The sequence below is a fragment of the Cyprinus carpio genome, chromosome B9 (genome assembly GCF_018340385.1).
Source record: "Cyprinus carpio isolate SPL01 chromosome B9, ASM1834038v1, whole genome shotgun sequence".
Classification (NCBI taxonomy): domain Eukaryota; kingdom Metazoa; phylum Chordata; class Actinopteri; order Cypriniformes; family Cyprinidae; genus Cyprinus; species Cyprinus carpio.
This window is the reverse complement of record NC_056605.1, coordinates 14062237-14088914: the sequence shown is the minus strand read 5'-3', so window position 1 is coordinate 14088914 and position 26678 is coordinate 14062237. Positions and strand designations below refer to the sequence as shown.

The 26678-nt window shown below is 34.3% G+C and overlaps 1 protein-coding gene across 2 annotated transcripts; it reads right to left on the bottom strand.

Annotated features, from left to right (window-relative positions):
* Nucleotides 1-279: 279 nt before the first annotated feature.
* Nucleotides 280-25720, bottom strand: LOC109102848 (synaptotagmin-like 5). 2 transcript variants are annotated; one of them, XM_042731064.1, is made up of 17 exons: nucleotides 25563-25720; nucleotides 13511-13885; nucleotides 12694-12900; nucleotides 12347-12462; nucleotides 11245-11347; nucleotides 10719-10821; nucleotides 10491-10620; nucleotides 9429-9529; nucleotides 9133-9210; nucleotides 5679-5744; nucleotides 5334-5512; nucleotides 3742-3844; nucleotides 3484-3645; nucleotides 3292-3400; nucleotides 2591-2720; nucleotides 2277-2485; nucleotides 280-549 (listed from the first exon to the last, which is right to left on the bottom strand). In XM_042731064.1, the coding sequence occupies exons 2-17, from the start codon at nucleotides 13633-13635 to the stop codon at nucleotides 407-409; spliced, it is 2064 nt and encodes a 687-aa protein (XP_042586998.1). In that variant the 5' UTR covers nucleotides 13636-13885; nucleotides 25563-25720; the 3' UTR covers nucleotides 280-406. The 2 variants fall into 2 exon arrangements, with proteins under 2 accessions (XP_042586998.1, XP_042586999.1); XM_042731065.1 differs by lacking the exon at nucleotides 5679-5744 and having other exon boundaries at nucleotides 25563-25719.
* Between the last annotated feature and the right edge of the window lie 958 nt (nucleotides 25721-26678).

The following is a 26678-nucleotide window of genomic DNA, read 5'->3' as shown; positions in this document are numbered from 1 at the left end:
TTTTTGTGCTTTAACAACAAGCAGTACTGCACTGACATAAAAGATGTATGTAGACAACAAATCAGAGTTTCTTTCCTTTGAAATCCGATCTCAAGTGGTCACAAGAGACACATTTGAGAAATATGTTAACATCAGGTATAAATGACAATCTGTCTCAGTCAAGATGGATGTTAATACCAGGTGTAAATAGGACCTCAGAGGTGCATATGTGTGTGTATATATATATATATATATATATATATATATATATATATATATATATATATATATATATATATATATATATAATTGTCTTGAGAATTTAGAGTGCATATGAGTACTGCCAAAGAACATAAAGAGCACTTTAAAGTGTCTAGAGGTGACCGGATTTGATAAGTATTGCCAGGGAAACACTCGCTCTTTCTCTCTATGTCTTCCTCTTGGCCATGCTGGATCGCAGCATCAGTGTGCACTCTTGCGGGACCTCAGGGTTGTCAATCATGCGTTGCCATAGCCGCTGCTCTTCCCCATAGGCATCGTTCCAGTCTACTTCCTTCCCATAACTCAGACCTGCAGGTCACAAACAGGTCAGTTAACTGCTCTGTATGCAAGATCAAAACGAGAAGAAAATCTTAGTTCTGCTGCTTTTATGTCAGACCCTCACAGGGAAAAATTTCAAACAGTTGTTTAAAGAAATTAAATATACTTATTGTGGCTAGCTAGGTCATTTTTTGTGTGTGTGTTCGGCTGTGATTCACATCAAAGAGCCCATTTAGTGTATCGCAGTGAAATATTAAAAATGAAAATTGCTGTCATTAGGCTATTTTGAAACAATTTTACAAAATATATCTTTTCAAAAACAAAATACATATAAACAATGGTTTTTATAATGGTTTTACAACTATTCTCCTTAAAAAATTTTAGGAGATAGATGATGTGGAGATGTGTGGATGAATAGAAGTATGAATAAATAAATAAATAAATAAACTAGTTGTTACGTTTTTTAGTGTTTTTGAAGTCTCTTATGCTCACAAAGACTGTTTATTTGATTAAAAATACAGTAAAACAGTAATTATGAAATATTGTTACTATTTAAAAAAAAACGGATTTGCTATTTGAATATAGTTTAAGTAGTAAATTTATTCCTGTGATGCAAAGCAAAATTTTCAGCAGCATTTACTCCAGTCTTCATTGTCACATGATCCTTCAGAAATCACTCTGATATCCTGATTTGAAACATTTTTAATATCATCATATCATCGATTTATTTATTTATTTATAAAGGAAAACACATTAATCAACATTTCTGTCATTTTTAACTGCAGTCCTTTGGCAAGATGTTTCAAAACCCTTTAAAATATCAAGAACAATAAACAAAAAGCAAGTTTTCAATCAATGTTGAAAATAATATTTTATGGAAAGTTCAAAAGAACAGCATTTATTTGAATTAGAAATATTTTAATATGTATAATAAAAAAAGAAGTCAATATACTATATATACATTTGCAACACGAATAAAGGTACAGTTGCAAAAATAGTTTCATTAAAGGGCCAGAAAGTGTGGAAATTAGTCTTGTAAACTGATTTTAATGCAAGAAACCTGAAGTACCATTGCTGATTATAAATATTGCAAAAGTGTAGAACTTGGCCTCTTTAATACATAATCATCAAAGAGAAAACAAATGATCTGATCATGAGTGAGTGAAGACATGAATAAAACATATTTGTAACAGTAAATTAGTTCAGCGTGAATACAAAATGTGTTGCACAAAGTAGCGCTTCATGCATCATTGATGATTGATTAAGGAGACGTTTGGAAAGAACTTTACAATGATTATCTTAATTTGAGTCAGAGAACATTTCACAGTAAAAGCATTATATCCAAATCTGTTCTATTATTAAATCTAACCCCAAAACTATTAAAAGGTAACTGAAATAAACCTGAGATAAAATAAAATCGAAATATTAGAAGAAAAACCTGAAAAAAGTGAGAAATAAATGAGCTGAAGTTGAATTAAAAATGACTAAAGTAAAATTAATATAAATTAAATCAATACAGAAATATAAAAAAATAATAAAATTTAACAAAAGGATAAAATAAATGTGCTAAAATTAAAATTAAAACTGAAAAGGCTTTCATCTATAATACTGCAATTTAATATTGATTTCTGTTGGGTCATATCCAAATTTTTGTTTGCAGAAAATGCAAAGCTTGAAATACATACTCTGGATTTCTAATTGACCTTAACCAAAGTTAAAGACTAAACCAAAAAAGGCTGAGCTAAAGAAAGACTCACCTGTCCCTGCCCCGAGCCGCACACCACCCAGGAAGACGTTACTGGCGAAGGGCTCTCTGTCCCACACTGTCAGCTCCAGACACACGCTGTCCAGATCGCTGTGCTGCAGGCCGCAGTATGTGAAGGTGTGATTCCAGCGTGGGTTTACAGTGCGCTTCACCACAGCGGTCTTGTGCTTCGTGCTTTTCTTGTCATCAGGCAGCAGGTATCTGGTACGCAAGAAGAAAAGTATTGTAGGTGTGAGTTTGCGGAGTATAAGAAGAAGGAGTGGGAGTTTACAAAGTGTACTGTATATGGAGAAAAAAGGAACTCACCCTTTAACAAACGGGTCAGAGGATCCTCCTTTGACGGCTGTCAGGTTTTTTGCCTCTTTAACCAGCAGCTCCACCATTCCTCCTTTAGGAAGAGTGATGGTCTTCTTTCCTTTTAGAAATCCTTTTTTCACTAAGAAACAAAAGGGAGCTTGATAAAATGCTAGTAACATATACAGAGAGCTTCTAGGAAAATTCAAAATAAAAATTGCTTTGAAAATTCTCATGTTGCTGTTGTTGTGAAAACGATTAGATATTAGATCGAGATATAGATATTATTAGATATCCTAGCATGGATAGATGAAATGTTTCGAAATTTACATTATGCATTTTTAATTTATCATTTACATTAATTGGTTGCTTTTATATTTTATATAACTTTACTGTATAAATATTCTACTTTTTATAGTATTTAACATGTTTAAAACAAAGTGATTTATAAGTAGCAAAACCAAAAAAAAAATCAATAAATAATTAATATATTACTATTAATAATCATAATAAATTATTCTTCCATGTAATAGTTTAAAAACCTGACTGTAAGCAGTTTACGAATGATATTATGGCAACATCGTAATTATAAACCACTCCATAAATAAATGAGTGCCATGTTAATATTCAGTAATGTGCCGTCATAAAAGGCATATGTTTTAACAGCAATGAAATGGTGGAGAAATAATATCATTTCTAATTTTAAATCATACCTTGCACTTGGTCCAGAGGCAGGGAGACATTTCTCTCTGCAGGAATGTACTTCAAAACCACCGTCACTTCTCCTTTGTAGTGCATCACTGAGTCCACATAAGACTCATTCTGACACAAACACACACATTTCAGTATCACGCTTCTCCATGTCAACACACTCCTCTTTCTCTCTCACTGTTTCTGTTTCTCACCCTGGGCTGCAGAGCGAACCACTCCTCTATCTGCGTGTCAAACTCCCAGGAGTCAAAGGTCAGCTCCGTCTCCCCCAGGAAGTTGTTGTGTCCAAAACGATCATGATGCCACACAGAAACCTGCAGTGTGCGCGTCTCCAGCTGAGAGTGACTGACCACGTACTATCCAGAGGGACAGAGACAGATATGAGCCTTTAAATCAACATCTCATCGATCTCAATACAAAACCTTGTAGGGCAGGCAGGAACGTCCTCTTACCCTCAGGTTTTCATTGAACACTGGGTTAGTGGTGTTGCTTTTGATGCTGGTTTTCCTCTTGCTTTGACGGGACTTGTCTGGCAGGAGATACGTTTTAACATAGCTGCAAACACACACACAATACCAAAAAGTTTGCTTTTGTACAATATTTACACCTTTGTATCGATATTTTAAATTGATACAACAAATAAACAACTTTATAGAAGTTATATAACGAATCTAGAGCAGTCGAGGACTACAATAATTCAATGTCAGTAATTAGTGATTAATCTTGTAGTTAACAAAAAGTGTTTGTGAACAACTATTTTTGTGCTTAATGCACTTTAATTGTGTGGAAGAAGTGCTGAAGTCCAACTTAAGATATTCTGAAGTATACTTGATTGTATTAAAAAGAACTATTACAAGTATACTTCTGATACATTTTAAATATCTTGCATTTAAAGACCAATAATATTCAAAAATAATACAATTCTCATCACAATCTTTTCCATTTTTTGTGTTGATTTATTTAGATGAGAATATGAATGGATACTGGACTGAGGTGTATTTCTGTACCATTTAAAACAAATTTAATAGTACTAAAGTAGAAGAAGGCTTCCGGAGGACACTGATAAAATGAAAACTAAAGAAGTAGTTCACCCATAAATAAAGACAAAAACTAGTCCTTATTTCCATACACATCTTCAAAATGCCATAGAATGGCTATGTGAGGAACAGACTGAAATTTAAGTCATTAAATGACCAATAATTATCTTGAAAATTAATTATGTTTTCCATTAATGGAATAAAATAATATAAAAAAAATGAACGAAAATTAGAAATGCTACTTTGGCCACTAATTGAAATAAAATCCCTTTAAGTTGATATACTAAAATTACTAAAAATGAAACCAAAATAGAAAAGAAAAATAAAGCTAAATAGAATAAATAAATAAAAAAATTAAAAATGACTAAAGCACATAACTAAGCTACTAAAAATTAAAATTAAAATGAAAACTAAAATTATGAAAATAAAAGCAAATGGCTTTTTGAGGAAACGACTTAAATTGAAATTATTAAATTACCAATAATTATCCTGAAAATCAGCTATTAAAATGTTTTTTTTTTTCATAATTTGAAATAAAATAATATATAATTATTTGATAAAAAACTTAAACTCAAAAAAACTAACAAAAAAACATTAAAATTAGAACTGCTACCTTGGCCACTAACTGAAATAAAAGTCTTTAAGTTGATGTACTAAAATTAAAACCAAAATTAAAAATAAAAATACATAAAGCTAAATAGAATTTTAGGCACATAACTAAATTACTAAACCTTAAAATTAAAATGAAAACTAAAATTATGAAAATAAAAGCATTATTATTATCAATACTTTAACAGTATAAAAATAATACTAAATTAACACTGTTTGTGGGTAAATAACAACAGAATTTACATTTTTGGGTGAACTATCCCTTTAAATTAATTAATAAAATAATTAATTTAATTAAATCTAATGTTAATATATTGACATCCCAAATACATGCAATGCAGAGATGCTCAGCCAGGGCTCAAAGTGAAGTCTATAGCGGTGTGTGTGTGTGGCCTTACGCATCTGTGCGCTGTCTCCTCTCATCCCCGGTTGCTAGGCAGCGGCACTCGCGGACGAGCACGTTGAGTGCCCCTGTTTTATAGCTGTAGGAGATGTTGAGCAGGATCTCCCCGGAAACCCACACGTTGCCATAGTCCCCTGTCTCACTGTACACGCTCATCATACTGTTGATGCTGGTCTGGAGAACACACATAAGCAGAGTCTTCGGGGTGCATCTTTCACAAGCTTGTGTCTGAGTGCATGCCTGACTCTTCAGTGGTACAGAAAAGCAAGAGAGAGAAACTGAAGCCAACAGGGCAACAGACAGACACACATCTGCACTCAAACACACACCGAACACTCACAGTGTCAGCATCTGAGTCAGGTACATTAAGGAAACCCCACTTTCTCTCCGAGGCAGGTGTGGAAGACTAGAATAAGACATGAGAGAGAAAGAGAGAAGAGAAGATTGATAGCAGGAAAAAAACAGAGAGCAGAAAAGTAGAATAAGGAAAACATAGATAATATGACAGGAGACAAGATTGCTGGAGTCAGGAGAAAGCTTTTTTCACATTTGATTATTTGTAGATGTCACGGTCCAAAAAGGAACACAGTGTCGTATTTACTCACCCTTATGTAACTTCAAACCCATCTGACCTTTTTTCTTCCATAAAGGGAGTGTTTTAGCAAAACATTTATATGGCTCTTTTCTAGTGATGCACTGAAATTTAGACAACTGAAAATATTCAAACAAAACAGTGGTGTTTAATTAGCACTTTTCAGAAGATGCGTTTTAACCATGTCAGTGTCTATTTGATGCACACAACATGGATAAGCTACAACAGATAAATGTGTTTTAAAATTTGTTTGGCTAAAATGAAGCCACTTGCTGTTAAAGAAATTTGCTATGGTTTAATTTACAGCATAAAGAGTTCAGTTACTCAAATTGAATTACCCAAACATTATCTTCAGTTTTCATTTTTCAATTAAATGAAGACTTTCATTTCTGTTTTAATGTTACGTATAAACAAAAAAACAATTACGCATCACTACTCCATTCCATATAATAACATCGAATGGGAACTGGAGCTGAATGCCTCCAAAAATGATAAAAAGCACCATAAGCAGTCCATAGGTCTTTTGAAGCCATACAATAGATGTCAATTCTGGCACAATACATCTTTACAAGGCACATTTGAATTTAGATGAAGATTTAAGAGCTATGGCACAGAGCAAGATTTTCAACAAGTAATAACCTACTAAAAAAGTAATTTATTTAAAATAAATTTATTTCATACCAAGTATAGTTCAAACCAATTAACATATGTACTGACATATCAAATCTGTGTATCATTCGTTCCTTCATTTTATGATTTAGCCTAATATTGAAAGTAAAAAAAAAACAAAAAAAACGCTCCTTTTTAATTTTTATCCAAAAAACAAGAATTCAGCTTAAATTTTAAAGTTTCATTGGGGGTAGAAAAATGAATAAACAGCTTGACTATTCGATATCTACATGTGTGCGGGAATTAAACACCCCTTTCTGCTGATTGGTCAGCCGAAGATCAAACCGTGCCATCAAGAAAGAGCCTACCCTGCTCACCCAGTAAGTTTGTTTGTAATTTATTAATTCATTTGTCTCTTAGAGTTTTATAATGTAGGCTAATCTTGTGTTTTATTAAAATTGATTATAATTGATATCTCAAAAGGATATGTGCTCCCACACAGGACTGCAATGCAAGATTTTCATAAAATGTAATAACGCTTTGAATATACGCCACGAGATGCAATTTTGCAAAGAAATTACTACAGGTTGTTAAATCATAGACTGTATAAAAACATGGACATACTGTCCATGACATCAACCGTAGATTTCTGAAGAAATAATATAAGTCACTTTGGAATAAATCACAGTATGTATCATGATAAAAAAGCGACTTTACGGTCTGTAAAATACGGTAGGCTATAGCAAATTATTTTGTCTATTTCCCCTATAACTTTAAGAACCGCTGGTCTCCACAGAAGAAAGCACTGTCTAGACTCTGCCCCGGTACGAGTTGTGTCGAGCTATTCATTAGTCTGTTATTTTAAAAATAAAATTATGAAATGTAGTTGCAATAAATGCATAAAGAATCCAAACAACTGCTGCAGCGGAGGACTATTATTCTGCTGCGTGATACTGCGGAAGAACTGATGACGGCACAGTTTGATCTTCAGCTCACCAATCAGCAGAAAGTGGCGCCTAATTCCTGTCCACATGTAGAAATCGAATATTCTAGCCGTTTATTCATTTTTCTATCCCTGAACAAAAAACAAAAATTTATGCTGAATTCTCATTTTTCGTTTTTGGAAAAAAACAAAAAAAAACATAAAAGGAGCCCTTTTCTCATTTTTATACTTTCAATATTAAATAAAAAAACGAATGAACAAATGATACACAGACTATCACTCCAGATAAACTGATTTAAAGATTATAATTTCGGCACCGACACAATGCACATTTATTAATACAGTATTAAGCCTAAAGTGTGTTCTAATGTCTCTATTGATGAGGATTGTATGATTTTTGAATAATATCCGTCTTTAAATGCAAGATATTTAAAGTGTACTTAAAGTATACTTGCAATAGTTCCACTTTAACACAATCAAATACAGGCCTACTTCAGTATATCTTTAGTTGGACTTCAGCACTACTTCTGCACAATTGAAGTGCATTAAGTACAAAATTAGTTGTACCAATTTAGCAGACAAAGTATACCAGTTTAGTATACTAAAAGTACAATTGCAGGTTTTTTTTTTTAAGTACATGAAAATGTATTTGTAGTAAATTTAGCATGAAATAAATGTATTTAAAATAAAGTTTAGTATATTTATTTTTCACTAGGGAAATATTGCATAATATCTTTCAGTTCATTAAAACATATTTTATTTAGACTATATAAGAAGAGTTGTTTGGATCATATCACATTTACATTTAAGGTGCTTTGTCATTATGTGGAGCTTGACCATCCCAGTCGCCATTCACTTTCACTGTATGTCAAAGAGCTGCATTAACATTCTTCAAAACGTCATCTTTTGGATTCAACAAAAGAACATTGTGGTTTCTAATGACACGAGGGTGAGTAAATAATGACAGAACCTTTATTCTGTGAAAATACGACTGTGTAGTTGCCAGTTTTTTGCTTTTTTCTTGTGTTCCCTCTTCATTCCGCACCCTTCACATCTGACTCATCTAGCTATTAGAGACTGTGCGTGAGCTACGAGTTATGTCAGCTGTTTTGAAAGAGACCACTTGTCTTCTTGTTTGCTTGAATTATCTCTCTTTGTTGTATCTTAATGCACCACCTGCACCAGTATGTGTGGCCAAGAACCGAGAAATCTGACAATGATGCACTTTCAGTAGTTATTGCGTTCCATCTATGCTAAATTGTGTGTCTATGAGATTGGGTGATAAAAAATTCATGTGTGGGTCTGCCAGGTGAGTCAACAAATTAAGCGATCTCATGTAACTGGATATTTTACCAGGAGGAGGAAATGCTAATATCCATAAGGCATGAGCTGGAACAAGTTTTAGAGCGTATGGTGTACATTAACATCAGAAAAAGGAGACAAAGAGATGAATTTCTGGTTTCCCTGCCATAAGGCACACAAATAAAAGTCTAAACAGAGTACACACAAGCAAAACACAGAAAGAGGAACAAGTAGGCTACATATTTTGTTTCAGTCACACATCTGCACAAAGCCAGCAAACACAAATTGCAGCAAAGCACCTGAGATTATGGTGTTTTTGTGTGTGTGTTTCTGTGCAAATCATTATACCATTGATTGCGCGCTGCAGACGCTCCGGTTGGTTTTATAGTGTGCTGATAACACCTCATCAATGTCCTCATCCGAGTCCTAAAGCACAAACACTTCCTTCAGAAAATATTACACTGAAAGCAGCACTGATTTCCTTTACAGCATCACTTCACTCTGTGATATGATATCAGAAAAAAAAAATCACATTACAAAAGGCTGTCTCTTATTTTAACTCCCTGTCTGGAAATCATATCCTGCACACAGGAAAAAATGATTGCAAGTGAGAAGTGGTTTCAGAGACTGTGTCTGAAAGCTACCACATCGTTCAGGCCTGGAACTGAGCGGCATCGACTAATCAGAGGGTCTTCACTGAACCCCTCACCAGGATTACTGAGGTCCACCTCAGAGCGACTGCGATCTGTGAAGAGAGGAAGCTGCTGTGATTAACCAAAATTCTAGCTATTTTATATTTTATAATACTTCTAATGACACACAGTGAAGTCCAAAATTCTGAGCCCTGTATTGACAAAGTTCAATTTTATTTAATATTTACATAATTTAAGATGAACTGAATTTTTTTAACACAAATTTCAGAATGATTTAGTATTTAGTATGTTCATGTAAACCCTGATGATCATGTTCTCCACTCCAGCATGATTTGAGAAAAATCATGTTTTGATCAAAGAGCATCTTGTGATTCAGTGGAAGCAAGAGCATCTGACACTCTGTACAATAATGTTAACATGGACTAAAACAGCGGTTCTCAACCAGGGGTCAAGGCCCACTAAAGGGGCCCTCAAGAAGACTTAAAATGAACAATAAGAAAATACATGCTAATACATGTAAAAATATGTTCTTTGAAAGAATAGGATTCTCACTATATTGAAAAACTTGTGAGGCGGCCTAATTAGTGTGAAAAAAAGTGTTATTACAAGACCTGTAGAAGTCATGTAAATTAATAAAATAGTGTAACTCCACTGGTATTTTCATACATTTTATAAATATACATTTATCTAATTATGTCAAGCTCTAAAATATTTCATCCTGTGGGAGAAAAAAAATCATTATCCAGTAAATCACAAACAATTGAAAAAATATAATGGGGTCTTTAAAGGTGCTGTATGTAAAATTCAGACATTTTTTATAGTTTACTCCATTTTTATTTCTTCTACATGTACTGTATTTCTATCTAGCATGATGTAACTGTTTATTCCCATGTTTAAATCAGATTCTGAGGCACACATTTTCAGTGTGGTCTCAGACTATTTGAAGTTTTTTAAGATTACAGTGAACTGATGTAAGGACAGTTTTGAGGGCAAATGTCGTTGCTAGTGTCATTGGCAGGAATAGTATATGTCGAGTTGTTGCCATGGTGATACCTGATGAGAGGGAGGCTCTGGATACGGCAATAGAGGGTGTGCTAGAATCCATTTGTCTCCGCCCATCCACCATCTTTTCAGGAACACTGTCACTGCTTTGTATACTAGACACGCTCTCTGCTCCATCAGGCTGAATAAACACATGCACACACACAGACACTAAACACTGCTTTCCTGTCATGCATGCAAATCTGTATACAGGAATGCAATTGTGCGATCATGTGTTACCCTGTTTCTTGTCTCCGTCTGGGTCGGTGTTTTCACCATTTGTGCTCTCATGTTATTGGGTACTGTTGGTAACCCTGATGATTCCACTGCAACCGCTCTCTTCCTAAAACACAGACACTTAATGAGAGTGAAACACAGACAGCCTTAATGAGCAGACACATGCTGGCACAGAATGAAATACTGGCTTACTGCACTCAAGTTTATACTGCCTACCATTTTTCCAAATTAACATGTGAAACAGCAGCAACAGGATTCATTTCAAACAGCAGGAGGCTATATTCTTCTCACTAAGTATACGGCTTGTTCAAAATCATGGTTTTTATTACTCCTGGCTCATTTGTCATATTGTAAATGGTTGAGTGCACTGCATTATGGGATACGGCGTTTACAGTGTTACATTTTAGCAAATGTTCCAGGCATACAGAAGAAAGCATAAAAGCGCAAATACTATTAAATGCAAGAATCTTATCACAGTTAGTGATTTTAAGCATAGCCAACTCAATGGACTGTAAATGATGCCCCTCACCCTTTCCTGTTCTTCCCTGTGCTTTTCTGGGGCGTAGCTGATCTCTCAGGCTGTGGCGTGGACGATCTCTCCATCTCTGATGATCTGTGAGCAGAGCCTCCATCTCCATAAACAAAGACAGATATTTATAATAAAAAAATAAGCAAATCAAAGCCATTTAAGCTAAAAACAATCAATTCAATTTCACTTTTATTGTGGGAATTTCATCTAAAAATTGTCAAATAATGTGAGAAACAAAACAGAGAAAACAATATTATGGTTAAAAACGTCTTGATGGATTTGTTTATAAAAACACACAGCTTTTCACTTCACAAGTTGCTAAATGGTGGACGAGTCGTGTGGATTATTGTGATGCTTTTATCATCTGTTCGGACTCTCATTTTGACGCCACTCATTCACTGCTGAGGATACACTGGTGAGAAAGAAATGTAATGCTTAATTTCTCCAAATCTGTCCTGATAGAGAAATAAACTCAACAAAGCAAAGCTCTTGGATAGCCTGAGGATGAGTAAATCACATCATTGGAGAAGCACAAATTAATGATTCCATCCATCAAAAATACTTTTTAAAAAAAATATTTTATTCACTACAAATGACCATTAATCAATGCAAAACTTGATCAGAATTCTGCTTTTTATCGTCAAAGCTGCTGTGAAACTGGACATGCAAAAACAATGATAATATAGTATTGTATAGTATTGTAGGTGGGGGGAGTGAATGTACACCGCTCTCTCCCACCTTCAATACCAAAACAGAGGTGCCCTTGAGCAAGGCACCGAACCCCCAACTGCTCCCTGGGCGCTGCAGCAATAAATGGCTGCCCACTGCTCCGGGTGTGTGTTCACGGTGTGTGCGTGTTCACTGCTGTGTGTGTGCACTTTGGATAGGATAAATGAAGAGCACTAATTCCGAGTATGGGTTACCATACTTGGCCACATGTCACATCACTTTCACATGTAACTATTCTAGTTCAAATCATTAAAACGAGCCTGGAGAGGAAAATTTTCCATTATGTCAGGGCTGACAGTGTGTATGTATGGCAACATTTACAGGCACTGTTTGATGGATGTCTGTGTCAACACAAACTCTGATTTGGTCTCACCTGGAGGACTGCTGAGGATTGACTGTTTGACTACATCACTGCTGGTAATGCCGACATGTTGGAACCTCTTGGATCTCTCTTCCAGAAACCATTCTCCTGTAACCACCTTCAGCTCCCTAAACCAGCCAGTCACACACAGACAACACTGTGTAAGCACCAATTATTTAAGTGCCAATCACAGCCTAATTGGTTCACCCATTAAAGAGCCTATGAACTGTTTTCAGTTCCTACTGAAACAAAAACTGGGGCAGAATATGGACTATAACCCAAAAAACTCAATTTCATGGGGTCTACTATCTATTCACCATTACAGACCAGAGTGTGTATGGCTGTTGTGTGTGACTCACGCAGTCTTCGCACACACGGTGCATTTGCAGTTGCTGTCTGGAAGTGTAGCAGTGCAGAAGTTGCAGACGCGCCGATGACAGTTGGTGCACACATTACCCCTCTGCAAGATGAGACCCAGAGCACGCAGACATACAGCACACTCACGCTGATCCGCTGAACTACGCCGCCCGGCTCGCTTCAGTTCAAGAAGCTCATTTTTCAGTTTCCTGTAGAGGCACACCTGGCATCACTGTTGGGGAGTAACTAAATGTATTCATCCTATAAATTAACAACAGTAGGTCTGCTGCTTTGAACACAGTTCATCTATTTCAAAAATACATTTTCAACGCCACATGGCAATTTTTATGTTACTTTCACTGACATACAGTATGTAGTCCTGGAAAATTATTCATTCTAGTGAATTGGTTCATTCGTATGCTCCTTGTAAATTTACAGATTCTAAAAGAAGATTCATGGATTTGAGTATTTAGTTCACCATTTTGTGTTGAAATCAGTTATATAAATTACTTATGGTAGTCTTCATGTTTTTTGTGTTGTTGTTGTATTTACTATAATTTCTTAAAAATTTTGATGCACCCTAATTGGAATTGTTTCATAAACAATTCATTCATTCATAAAACCTAATTTTTTGTGCAATTCAATTATAAATCATTCAATGCATTTAGCTAATTTTCTTGCATAGTAGCTAACTATTTTTGCAAAAGTGTGTGTTACATATATATATATATATATATATATATATATATATATATATATATATATATATTTAAAGAAAATGACTGCTTGCAATGAAATGATGTGCACTGAAGACGCTACCTGATGCGTTTCTCCTCTCGTTTGCGAAGTTTCTCGTCTTTCTGGAGAACACTCAGGATCATCTGCCTTTCGTGCTCCAGGAGGTAGGACAGATTAAGGGAATCGTTTGTCTTCGCCATGACCATTTAAAGAACTGTTCACAGAGCTCCAGGAAGACTCAGCCAATCAAACTGGCCACAAACCACTAACAATTATGCTTCATGAATGCAGCTGGAATCCTCAGTCAGAATGAAGGATTTTTTCAGTTCATCTTCACATCCCCAAAAAGGTCATCTGCCCAGACCTTCAGACAATAACATACATCTCTTGACAATTGTGGCAGGTCTTGTGATCCTATTGGTCAGTGCATTGTTAACCTTTTCTCCTGCTGAATGCCTGCAAACATAACATCCATATAAATCCATCAGTGATCAATCAGGGTATTTTAGGTCTCATACTTATTGTATAACTAGTGAATCATGATTCACCTTATGACCCAGTTGAAGTCAAAAGTGTTTAATGAATGTTAAGAAATAAAACAAGATACTCCCAGTAGAAAAAAGGTTCTGTTGAAACCAAAGGGTCAGAGAGAGATGGTTTGAAAATGATAATAAAGAACCAATTACTACTCTTTTAATGCAAAAAACAAAACAAAAACCTTTGACTAGCAAATAACCTCAGGGGGGGAAGAAAAATTAAAACCTTTAAAACCATTATGAATATCTAAATGAAATGGATCACATATGCATAGAAATCCAAAATTATATATAAGGATAATTCAGAGGCAAAATTTTTATGTGGTTCAGCATTACAAACTATATTATGGATTATGATGATCTTTATTATCTGCTTTGTGAATAGACTGACAGTCCAGATGTCAGTATGAAAGCCCAGCCAAACAGATACAGCTACAAGTCACCATTTAGGTTTTTATCTAAAGTGACAATACACTAATTGCAGCGGTAGTCTGCCAACGGCAATCTGGGGTGAAGTGGCTCACTCGAGAGCACAAGAGTGAGAGAACAGGACAGTAATCACTGTACATCAGTCATACTTGGGACTGAACCTATAACCTTTGCATTAATAGCTGACACTTTCCACAAATAGGGAAGATAATAGAGCTTGAAGTCTATTAAATAATAAAACTGTATATTCTAATAAAATAAAAATACATGAATAGGTATTCTATTCTGTAAATTAAATAAATTCTTTCTTACAAGTTCATTTATAAGCGTTGAATGATTTAGCATAGCAGATGCATTCAACACTATAATATGCATAAAAAATAAGAAAATGGGAAAAAAAAGAGATTTAGTTCTCTTCCTGCAATGCAATTATTTTTTCTTTTTTTGAGGAATTTGAAAAAGAGGAAACATCATGCTATAAAATGGTTACCTGAAAAATGTGCATGTGAAATTTATGTTTTTCATTTAAACAAGTTAATTATCAATATGCTTTATTCTATTAATATGATATTTACAAACCATTTTTAATTATTCATTTATTTTAACTTTTAACTATTGTATGTCAGTAAGAACATACATAAGTTTAGTTGATATTACTACAATTAATAATGTATATTACATTATTATAATATTATTAGGATTATTAGAATATTGTTAACAGTCATTATTATTATTTTAAAATTAACTTATGTATGTCATTATTTTGATACTCCCATATGATTTAAATGGGTCCTATTATGCTTTTTCACTTTCTGAATTTTAGTCAGTGTGTATGTTTGAGCAGAAAAAAGATCTATAAAGTTACAAATCTCAAAGTCCACTCCAAAGGGAGATATTAAATTTTTTAATTTTTTTTAAATCCCTTTTCAGATTTACAACGAACGCCTCATTTGTACTACAGCGTTGTTTTCCGGGTTTTGTGATGTCACAAATCGGCCCATTAGAATATAATTAAAAATATAGCTGCAAGCAGCGATGGCGGGCTCAAGCCATCAGCGCAAACGCCACCCCGGTGGCATCAGGTAAACTGTGCCCAGCGGGCACATGCATTTACAGTAACCCTCTGGCAGTCAGGTTTTAAGGGATACAGCAATTAACGGGTTAATCCGAAGCATCAAGACTTTGAAATCCCATACACAGAACAATATTCATTAAGAAAGTGAAATTAAATGATTAATAAACTATTTATTCGAACCCTCGTTATTTTCTATTCTAATAAAAGTTTTGGCTGTGGAACATCTGTAATAGAGTTGGCTAGCTGGATGCAAATAAAGTCATGCCTTTTATTTTTTCCCCTGTTTGCTATTTCACATTCCTGTCACTGAAGCGTTGTGGGCAAAGACACAGAAGGTAACTGAAACAATGTGGTTTAAGTCAAGGTGATTATTAGGGGTCCAAGCACATTGGTTTTTGCAGATGATTCAGTTACACAATGAACGTGTCTCTTTTCAAGTAAATTATGAGTCCTTATGTGAGTACTATTATATGCACAACATGAAAATAGATAACTAATATAGTGTCCTTCTACACTTTTTCAGTAATGTGTGATAACTTGAGAAATATGTTGTCAATACAATTAAACTAACAAAAAGTAATGGTATTTAGGAGCTGATAGCTTTTGCATAATTACAATAATGGGCTTTATTAAAGTTTATGAAAAAGAATGAATGTTTATGCATTTTTTATTAATGCACATAAATGAAACAATTTCAAGTCTTTGAACAGATCTTGAAGTATTTGCCATCCTGTGTCGCCATCGTGTGGAAAACATTAGCATTGTGGCCTTCATTTTTGAAGAACATGATGAAAGGGGCCAATATTTTTTGAATGATTATAAATATTTAATGATTAGTTTACTGATAAAATACCCACATTAAAATCTAATTTACTGATTCTGTATCTTATTTCATGCTTAATCATGAGTTTAATTTTCAATTTACATTTTTAAGCAGTGTTGAATGATTACTATGAGTTGCTAAATTTTTTTTTGTTTTGTTTGTTTTATTTTTTTATTTTTTTATTTTTTAGGATTTACATTTTAAAAAATTAGTTTTTTATAATTTATTATAGACCACTGTAACTGTCTATAATCTAAAAAACAAATTTATTATGAAAATAAAAGTGTGTACACCAGTTAAATTGGACGATAAAGAAAGTGCTAACAATAGTTTATAGTGCATGTTTTAAGTTTATAGGTGTTTGGATGCAGAAATGGACAAAACAAATTTAAAATAACGTCATCAATTTAGTTAAATATAGATACATTTTTGTTAGAGCAAAATCATAATAATAATAATAATAATAATAAATACATGAATACATACACACATACAAAAAAAAGCAGCCAAGACGAATAATTTTCTGTTTTTTTTATAGATTAAAATTGAAGACAGAAAGCAGCTGGTAAATGCAGTCACTTTAATATTCAAATCCAGTATCATGATCCACTTCAGATTTATTTCTCAACAGTTTATATTCACGTGTCTGTTTTCGTTTATATTCGCCAAGCTATTATGTATTTTGAAATAATCTTGTACTTGATTTGTTCGTTCTTGCGACGAAAAGCCAGAATCAGCGTCCTCTGGAGCTTGTGAGATAGATGTTATTCTGCCCTTAGACAGTCTCGCGCTGTCAAATAGTATTTCTTTTCACAATTAAACAGCTCAAAAACACCTGAATTCAGCTCTTGTTGTGTTCTAATGGGTGGATTGTGTGCATTCGCGGTTATATTTTGTTTTAAAAAGCTCTTAAAACTATAAAAATGCTTTTATTGTGAGCTTGTTGTATTACTGCACGCGCTGTATATGACATGCAAAACGAAAGTTGTTCGGCACAATGAGATCTATATGTGTACTGTGTTTCATATGAATACGTGCAAGTATGTGTGAGCTATACATCAACATTTCTGACTGTGTTCCAGGGGGCGCCGTAGAGCCCCTGTGCCACACCCGGGTCCCAGCCTCTGCGGCCTCCTAATAGCCAAAGATTCCAATGTGTGTGCAAATTTTCAAGAGTTTTTGAGTATGTTAAGTTCCCCAAAAGCCCCCAAAACTTTGACTAAAAATAAGCATACTAAACCCTAAATATCCAACTTCCTGTTGGGCGGAGCCTATGACATGCAGTGCGAAAGTTGTTTGGATTGATGAGATCTATATGTGTACCGAGTTTCATAAGTCTACGTGCAAGTATGTATGATATATGGCCCTCCATATTCCAGGGGGCGCTGTAGAGCCCCTGTGCCACGCCCATGTATCAGTCTCTGCCCGGACCTAATGGCCGCAGATTCCAAGGTCTGTGCCAATTTTCAAGAGTTTTCGAGCACGTTAAGGGCCCCAAAAGCCCCCGAGACGTTGGAAAAAAATAATAATAATAATAATAAAAAATAATCCTAAGGAAAACAATAGGGCTCTCGCCCTCCAGGCTTGAGCCCTAATAATTCCTGCCTATGGAAATTAGAATGGCTGGGGGGTGGGGAGGGGCGAGGTCGTGGGATGAGTGAGACAAGTTGAGACAAGATGACGACTACAAAGAAGAAGTGCTGCTGTAGCGTCAAGTTTTCGCAAGTTATTACACATGCACCTGAATAATTATGTATGTAAATATGTATGTTACAATTATTGAAAATGTTTTTATTATAAACTGCTGACAGTACAATACTGGACAATGATGTAATCTGCAGAATTTACACTGTATAACAGTTTCATTGCAAATCATGTTATAATGTTAGAATTAAAGAACAATAAACATAATACATATTACCATTACACTTATCTGTACAGTAAATGCAGTTATTTTTAAGCAGTTGTTGACATTCTATCTAAAACATGATTTAGCCGAGAAAAAAAAACAATAACGTTACCACTCTAATATGTCTTGCAATATCCGTGCATACAAAGGTTCTGCGCGATCCTCTTGCTCAATATTCTCTGGGTCTGAATCCGACTCAAATTGATATGGCAATATTGACTTCATCCTAAACTATACCGGAGCAGATGGAACTTGCTTCTTTTGCAAGGGACGGGGCAGTACTGAAACACCGTCTAAGCTGTTCACCAACCATATCGCACTGGGACTAATTGAAGATCTAATTGAGTCGTTTGTGCCAGGCTGGGGAGAAAGGTATTGTAAAAATGTAAATTATGTGAAATATAATGTGTTTTTCGAACCACCAAGCCTGAGAGCATGTTCTAGTACACCCCCAAAACAAAATCAAGACTTAAAAAAAAAAATATAATAGGACCCCATTAAATTGTTGAATACAGTCAAGACAGTCAAGGGTTAAAAAGGTTCCATCCTATGTTGATTTTATGTTAAACATAAAAGTTTGTATATCATATCTAGTGGCTCTCTCCCTAAAAAACTTTGCACAATTATTGCTTTAAAGAAACATCATGGGACACCAATTTGTATTCTTAGTGCCAGCTCTGATCTATAACAATTTCATTCATGTTCAGTTGTCCCGTCGAGACTGTAGCATTGTACTGGCTTGGATCTGTGGATGACTTTAATTTCCTGTTTGAAGCACTGATTTATGGGTCATATCCAACACCCAGACCTGTCTGTGTGCATGATCTGGGTTAATATGTAGCAGTTACTGCATGTATGTCATCTTATCTTTGTTCCAGGTTTGTTTGAAATCAGAGGTGAGTGACAAATGTAGAGGACAGAAAATATGCATTCCAGTGTGTGTGTGGGCATGACTCGCTTTCCTATATTCTGTTGTCTGTCTGACAGAATCTGATACACCATGTCTGACGGGCCAGCCTACATAATCAGAACCTTCAAAAGCTGTTTTTCACACCATCATTTACACTCAGAAATGTGCCTGCCGTGTACATCTATGTGTCACACACAGGTGACAAATTATTAGTAATGTCACAGCACAAAATTTGCATTAAGCTGAACGGCAAGTGTGTATGTTTGTGCCTTTGTGAGTAACTGAGGTTCTTGTTCCATTAAGTGTCTGACTCACCAGGAAGATGTGGAGCAAAATAAATTCAAATTTCTCATGCGAGAACTGTTTACAGGGACACACAAGCGCGCACACACAAAAACTCCATGATCTTTGAAAATGTAACTTCAGTTTTTCCGCTGAGGAAAAGGACAGCATGGGCCAGCAATGTCTAGCAGCACTAATTTAAAAAATCTCTTCTCTCTCTTATTGCCATCAGATATTGTCAGACAGTTGTCAGTATGTGTTTGAGTCTGAAGATTGGTCTGTTCATTATAAACTCCTGAGCAAGAAGTATACTGCTGAACTGCTTTAATAAAAAAATTACAGGGTTACAAAAGGTGCGGTAACTCACTGGATCCCACCCTAAGTACACACATTAGTGTACACAAAGCCCTGTATAAACATACACTAACACACAGTTCTCTTACGTTGTTCAACAATATACAGTACCATTCAGAAGTCAGGTACAGTATAACGTTTAATGTTTTTGAAATAAATCTCACCACGGCTGCAATTATTTGATCAAAAATACAGTAAAAGCAACAATATTCAAAAGTATTAAACAACGGTTATCTATTTGAATATATTTTAAAATGTAATTCACTTCTGTGATGCAAGGCTGAAATTTTAGCAGCCATTACTGTCTTCAGTGTCACATGATTCTGCAGAAATCATTCTAATATATTGATTTGCTGCTCAAGAAAGATTTCTTATTATTATCAATGATGAACATGTTGTTTTGCTGCATAATATTTTTGTGGAAGCAATGATAAATTTTTAGCATTTTAATAAATACAGCCTATTTTAAATAGATTATAGACTATAAATAAAAAGTAAATGCAATTTAATGCATCCTTGCTTAAAAAAAAAAGTATTATTTCTTTTTAAAAAATATTACGGACTTCAAACATTTGAACAGCAGTGTACTTTAAATGAATAGAAGAAATAATGTGCCGTGCACATGCAAAAAAAAAATGAGTTGGGAAAGCCATTTGATTGAATTTTAGTAAAAGTGAAAGAATGACAATGTTTGGGCAAACCATTACAGAGTTGATATAGAGACATTTAGCTACAATCACATACAGGTGTATTGTGCAAAATACTTCATAGTGTGGTTTAGACCGCTTTAGAAGAATTCACGTTCACGGTTTTTTTTTTTTTTTACTTACAGATTTCAGCTTTAGTTTTGCTTCAGTTTGTTTTCTATTCTATTCTATTGATTTATATTCTATTCTATCAGTTTAAATAGTTTGTTTTGATATTATATTATATTATATTATATTATATTATATTATGTTAGGCCTATATTATAAACCTAATAAATAATTTACCTTGTTTTTAATGGAGTCTCTTGCTCATCTAGGATGTATTTTTTTTTTCCAAAAATACAGACCCCCCCCCCCCCAGTGATATTTTGAAATATTATTGCAATTTCTAATATCGGTTTCCTATTTCAATACCTATGCTTTAAAATATAATTTATTCCTGTGAAGCAAAGCTGAATTTTCAGTGTCATTACTCCAGTCTTCAGTGTCACATGATTCTGCAGAAATCATTCTAATATGCTGATTTATTATCAGTGTTGAAATAGTTGTGCTGCTTAATATTTTTTTTGGAACTTGTTACTTTTTTCTTTGATTAATAAAAAGTAAAAAAAAAAAGAACAGCATTTATTCAAAATTTAAATATTTTCTAACAATATAAGTGTTTACTATCAATTTTGTCCATAAAGTTTCTTTAACTTTCTTTGAATTTTTTTGAAGTTTCTTTAAAAAAGAAAGAAAAACATTTCTGACCCCAAACTTTTGAATAGCGTATATTGTAACACAAAATCTCTATTTTGAATATAAACACTTCTTTATAACTTTTTATTTGTCCAAAATTTCTCCGGCCCTAAAAAATATTAAGCAGTACAACCGTTTCCAACATTGATTATAAATCAGCATATTAGAATGACTTCTGAAGGATCATGAGACACTCAAAACTGGAGTAATGATGCTTAAAATTTAGCTTTGCTTCACAGGAACATATTTTAAAGTATATTAAAATAGAAAATGTTTATTTTAAATTGCAATAATATTTCAAAATATTATTTTTTACAAAGTATTCAGTATTTTTATCAAATAAATAGGCTACAGCCTTGATGAGCAAGAAACTTCTTTAAAAAACTTTATTGATCCTAAACTTTTGAAAGGCAGTGTATTATACAGTAAAAAATGTTTTCTCAGTTAACCTAAAATGTGCATCATTTAGTTACATCAAGGGTCAAATCAAATATAGCACATTAAAGTTACAAAGTTACACACTTTTGTGTGTGCGGTGTACAGGGTTTAAAGATGAATGTTTTTGCTCAGGTGCCGAAATGGCCACTCAATGGAAAAAAGTTCTGCTCAGCAAGAAAATAAATTAGAGGGAACACTGGTTACAAACCTTCATTGCTTTCTTTCATCCATGGAACACAAAACGAGATATTTAGATAAATGGTCACACTGCTCTTTTTCAATGAAAGTGATAAAATTAATAGCATCTACCTCCCATCTTTTGTGACCAGTCATAAAGATCTGAAATAACAGGAGGGAGAGAAAATGCTCTTCTATTCAAATTCAAATTTTCATGTGAAAACTAAACTAAAGTTTTATAGTAAATGTTAGTAAAACTAAACTAATTAATCCTTAAATAGCAATAAAATATTCTAATCCATTCCATACATTCATATACCTGGACTAATTAAAAACACACAACAACACCAATTTCAACAACACCCACAGCACTGTTAATTCATTGGTACCCCAGGCTCTAGTGAATATTAAGACACCAGACAGGAATAATGCTGCCTTCAAGTCCTCCTGGGAAATTTCTATTTACTAGCGCAGAAGTCATCATTACGATGTGATGTGAATTCAAATGACTTTGGTTGGGGGAAAAAAAAACTTGCTGACAAAACACAGGAAGCTTTTCCGCCCTATGCAACCTAATAAAGAACACTGGATGCACATTGTATTTGAAATTGGTTCTTTATCTGTGCATTTTTATCATTCTCATGCTGAAATGTAGTTGCACAAGCCTGTGACTTCATGAATGGCTAAACAAGTAGCATTTTCTGACAAGCCTTATTTTGTATTTTTCATCAACAATACGCTGAATGTATGAAAGTTCGTTTTCTGCATGTTTTAATCGTGACGTCTCACAATCCTGATTTTTCCCTCTGGTAATTAAGACACTGTGATGCCATTCAATCATCCCAAGATGACCTGAAAACAACATTAAAGATGACAAGCATGCTGCAAGAACCATGGGAAATGTAGTCCAGTGAATAAATCTCACGAGAGCAAGTCAACAAGCTGCCAGTCCAGCTCTCAGCTCAGTAATTAGTCCTCTAATGATGGAGACACATTCACCAACAACACCTGGCTTAATGGAGATTACACTCATACATGTTTTATGCCTTTCAGAGAGGCTGTATTACCATAATAAAAAAGGGACAAAAAGCTATGAAATGCAGATTAGCAAGAAAAAACTGGTTCTTGGGTAAAAAGTATAGTAGTGGTAGACCAATAAGAGATTTTGAGTATTAAACGGCAAATATCAAAATCTAGACAGCAGGGTGGAAAACAGTCAATATAATGACAATGTACATATTTATTATATTTTATGTCAGAAATTACATTATATTACATAAACTGACACAAAGAGGAACAACTTTTTAATCCACAATGAACATTGTCTATTTCAAAGTCATCATATATGGCAAATATACGGTTCACAGTTTAACATGGATGTAAAGGGGTAGATATAAATGAAATGATGTTGCTAGAGTCCCTCCACACACATTCAGACCAATTATGATGTATAAGATGGACTAATGGACTAACGACTTGATATGCAATGTACTGTTGTCCTTCTCTCCAGCTGTGCTCCTTTGAATCTTTAATGCATGCATCTTATTTAAACACACATACACACTAATCAATACGAAATGTCAATAATGGAGAGTATGATTGTGAATGTTGAAACGGACATCAGTAGAGTGATCTGTGCAGTTAATCATATGGTAGAGCACTTTATATGTACTGTCTGAACATGACAGATTTTGGTCCCTCTATCTGTGATGCCGATTAAACTTTTCAACCCACATTCTCTTTTTTCAGGACCAGTGCACATTAAAATTACAAAAAGGCCTTAAAATTTTCATGAGCTTGCTTTCAGTCTTTTTAATGAAATTGATTTAGTTCTTACGGTCCAGCTGCCACTAATGTTTCCTGTCTGTATAGTTAATAGTCAATGTTTCTCTTTCCTATATAGGGAAGATAATACATTTTCTGTGTGTATCAGTCACTTGGTTACAAATATTATGGACACTTAGTGATTTAATAGGGGTAAAATCCCACTTCAAATACACAAACTGTGTTCACTGGGGCAATTTTGTTTTATGTTTTTTTGTGTGTTTTTTTACGAATATTTAAACTCCATTTATTAATGTATTATACAAATGTAAAATTGAAATGACTCCAGTTACAGAAAAAAAAAAAAATAATAATAAAAAAAATCTCAACAATGTAAAAAACTGATTTGCCAGTATAGAAATTTCAATATAAACTTAAACATTTTTCATATATATATATATATATATATATATATATATATATATATATATATATATATATATATAATAATACAGCTCTGTACTCATATTGTATGTTCACAATTGTCACATTAGCATCTACTTTTTCTTGTGTTAAAAGGAACATCTGATACTTGCATTAAACATAAATAACTGTCCGGAGCTATGAAAGAGTATGAACATCAGAGCAATACAATGTTCCCCGGCCAGTCAAACTGATGTGCTGTTCCTCCAGCTGCCTCTTATCTTGATTATGTCTCACTCGGGTATAAATAGCAAATGCTTCAGAAAACAGGAGTGATTTACAGTATGTTGTTGCCCATAGTACACAAAAGATGACATAAACAGTTACCTATCAGCATGTGACAAGAGGTTAAAATGCCAAGAGGTGTTTTTCCCGTCACTGCGTGTGTCACCACTGTGATAAGCAAATAATTAGGACTCAAATCCATGTGTATAACTTCCACCTGTGTGAGCGGCCACAGAGTTTAATCTATAGGCTACACCAGTAGGACGTCTGTTCTGGTTCTCAGTGTGATTATCACTGTGACAGCTTTAAAAAAATTGTGTTTCCAAATATTAAAGGGGTGGAGTAAACCAAATTAGACAGATAATAGTTTACAGGCAACAGCTTAGAAGTGGGGCAGTTCGCCATTCATGATGTCATAATGGCTCTTGATACTTAATCATACTAAAGGATAAACACAGCACACGCCAGCCAATCACATATAATCAGGTTAAAGAACATCTTGCTGACTACAAAAATCATCCTTGTACAAAGGTGATTTAGGATTATATCATATCCCATATGTTAGTTATCCTCATACCTATATAATTGCAAAACAGGCTTGATTTCACCATTTCTTAAATATATATTTCATAACTAAATTAGGTAATTCAATTAAAATTTAATTACATTTGTGAATTATATGCCACAAAAAAAAATGTCAATATCATCATATTAACTAAATAGCAGTGAAGTGAACACAACAGAATGAGACACAAGACATTTTGTCCCCAAGACTTCAAGGCATTTATCTACACAGAAATTGACTTTCAAAAATAAACCTACCCTATTAATATTCACTGGAGTAAAATGTGGGACAACTAGCCTCACATAATATGTGTAATAAACACCACGGATCGAACCGCGGTGACTCTTTTAAACTTTCGCGAAAATTGCCTTTATACAAAGATATGAAAACGACTTCAGGCTAACGTTACATCGATGAACAGAAAACCGCTCTGCTGCATTGCACCTGTTCAAACACCTGGTGAGACGACAACATAATAAAAAAAACAAAAAACATCTAAAAAAGCATGCTTGTCTGTCAATAAACACCCACACACACTGACTTTTGTGGGGTTTAGACTGTTTTAAGATGATGTATCGATGTATAAAGAAGAAACAGACAGTTGAAGAGGAGACAGAATGGGAGCACTGAAGTTCCTGCGTCCTTCTCCGCGTAAAGCCGCGTTTATTCCCTCAAGCCGCATACATGAAGCACACCAGGATATAAACTGATGTCCTACCTGCCGCAGCGCTCGCTCGTCAATATCCCGTAAACTGCAGTCCTGTTACATGGTCAAGAGCAGCTTTGTCACTGCAGCCCGAGCTCCGAGCGCGAGGCAAGCCCCCCCACGCTCTCACCGCTGGAGATGTTCATGGCGTGGGCGGAGTTTGCGCTCCCACGGATTCCCCGTGACCGAGTACACACACACACACACTTCTACGTGTCTGCATCGCAGGAGTGCCATAATCTCTCTCTGAGACTGGAGAGGGAATATCCTCAGCATATTTGTCAGCATATGTTGAATCAGTCAGTCAGATAGATAGATAGATAGATGGATAGATAGATAGATAGATAGATAGATAGATAGATAGATAGATAGATAGATGGATAGATAGCTTAATGTTCATTTTTTATTATTTTTTTATTTAATGTATGTAAGCCTATAGTTTTACTAACCTCTGTTTTTGGAGTCACCATTTGTTGTTTTGTGCTGACGCTATATTGCATTAAAAAAAAAAACTAGCATACAAAGCACTTATAAATTGAAAAAAAGGACATTTTTAAAGCCATTTATAGAGTGTGATTTATCATAATCTATCCTATAAAATTACTATAAAATGTTATAATATGTTACAAAGGTGCCACCTGCTGTTTAGTTCAGGTAATGCTCGTTTACAAAGTTAGACATTTTAAAAATACATTTAATGGTCAATTTAGTCTTCACTCTGTCTGAATTAGTAGGCATATTGAATGTTCAGGTGTGCATGTAGACTTGTGTGTGTGTGTGTGTGTGTGTGTGTGTGTGTGTGTGTGTGTGTGTGTGTGTGTGTGTGTGTGCTATTCCCTACGTTATGGGGTCCAGAGGTCCCCACAAGTACAGTAATATCAGTAAATGTTGACATTGTGGGAAGAGAATTGAGGAAAGGGAGGAAAAGGGTTTATAAATAAACATTTAAAAGACTTATAAATAACACAGAATATATATATTTTAAATAATCTAAAATAACAAACCTTTCTATTTTAGATTTTTTTATTATATATATATATATATATATATATATATATATATATATATATATATATATATATATATATATATATATATATACAGTTTTTTTAAATCTTAAGTAGAATT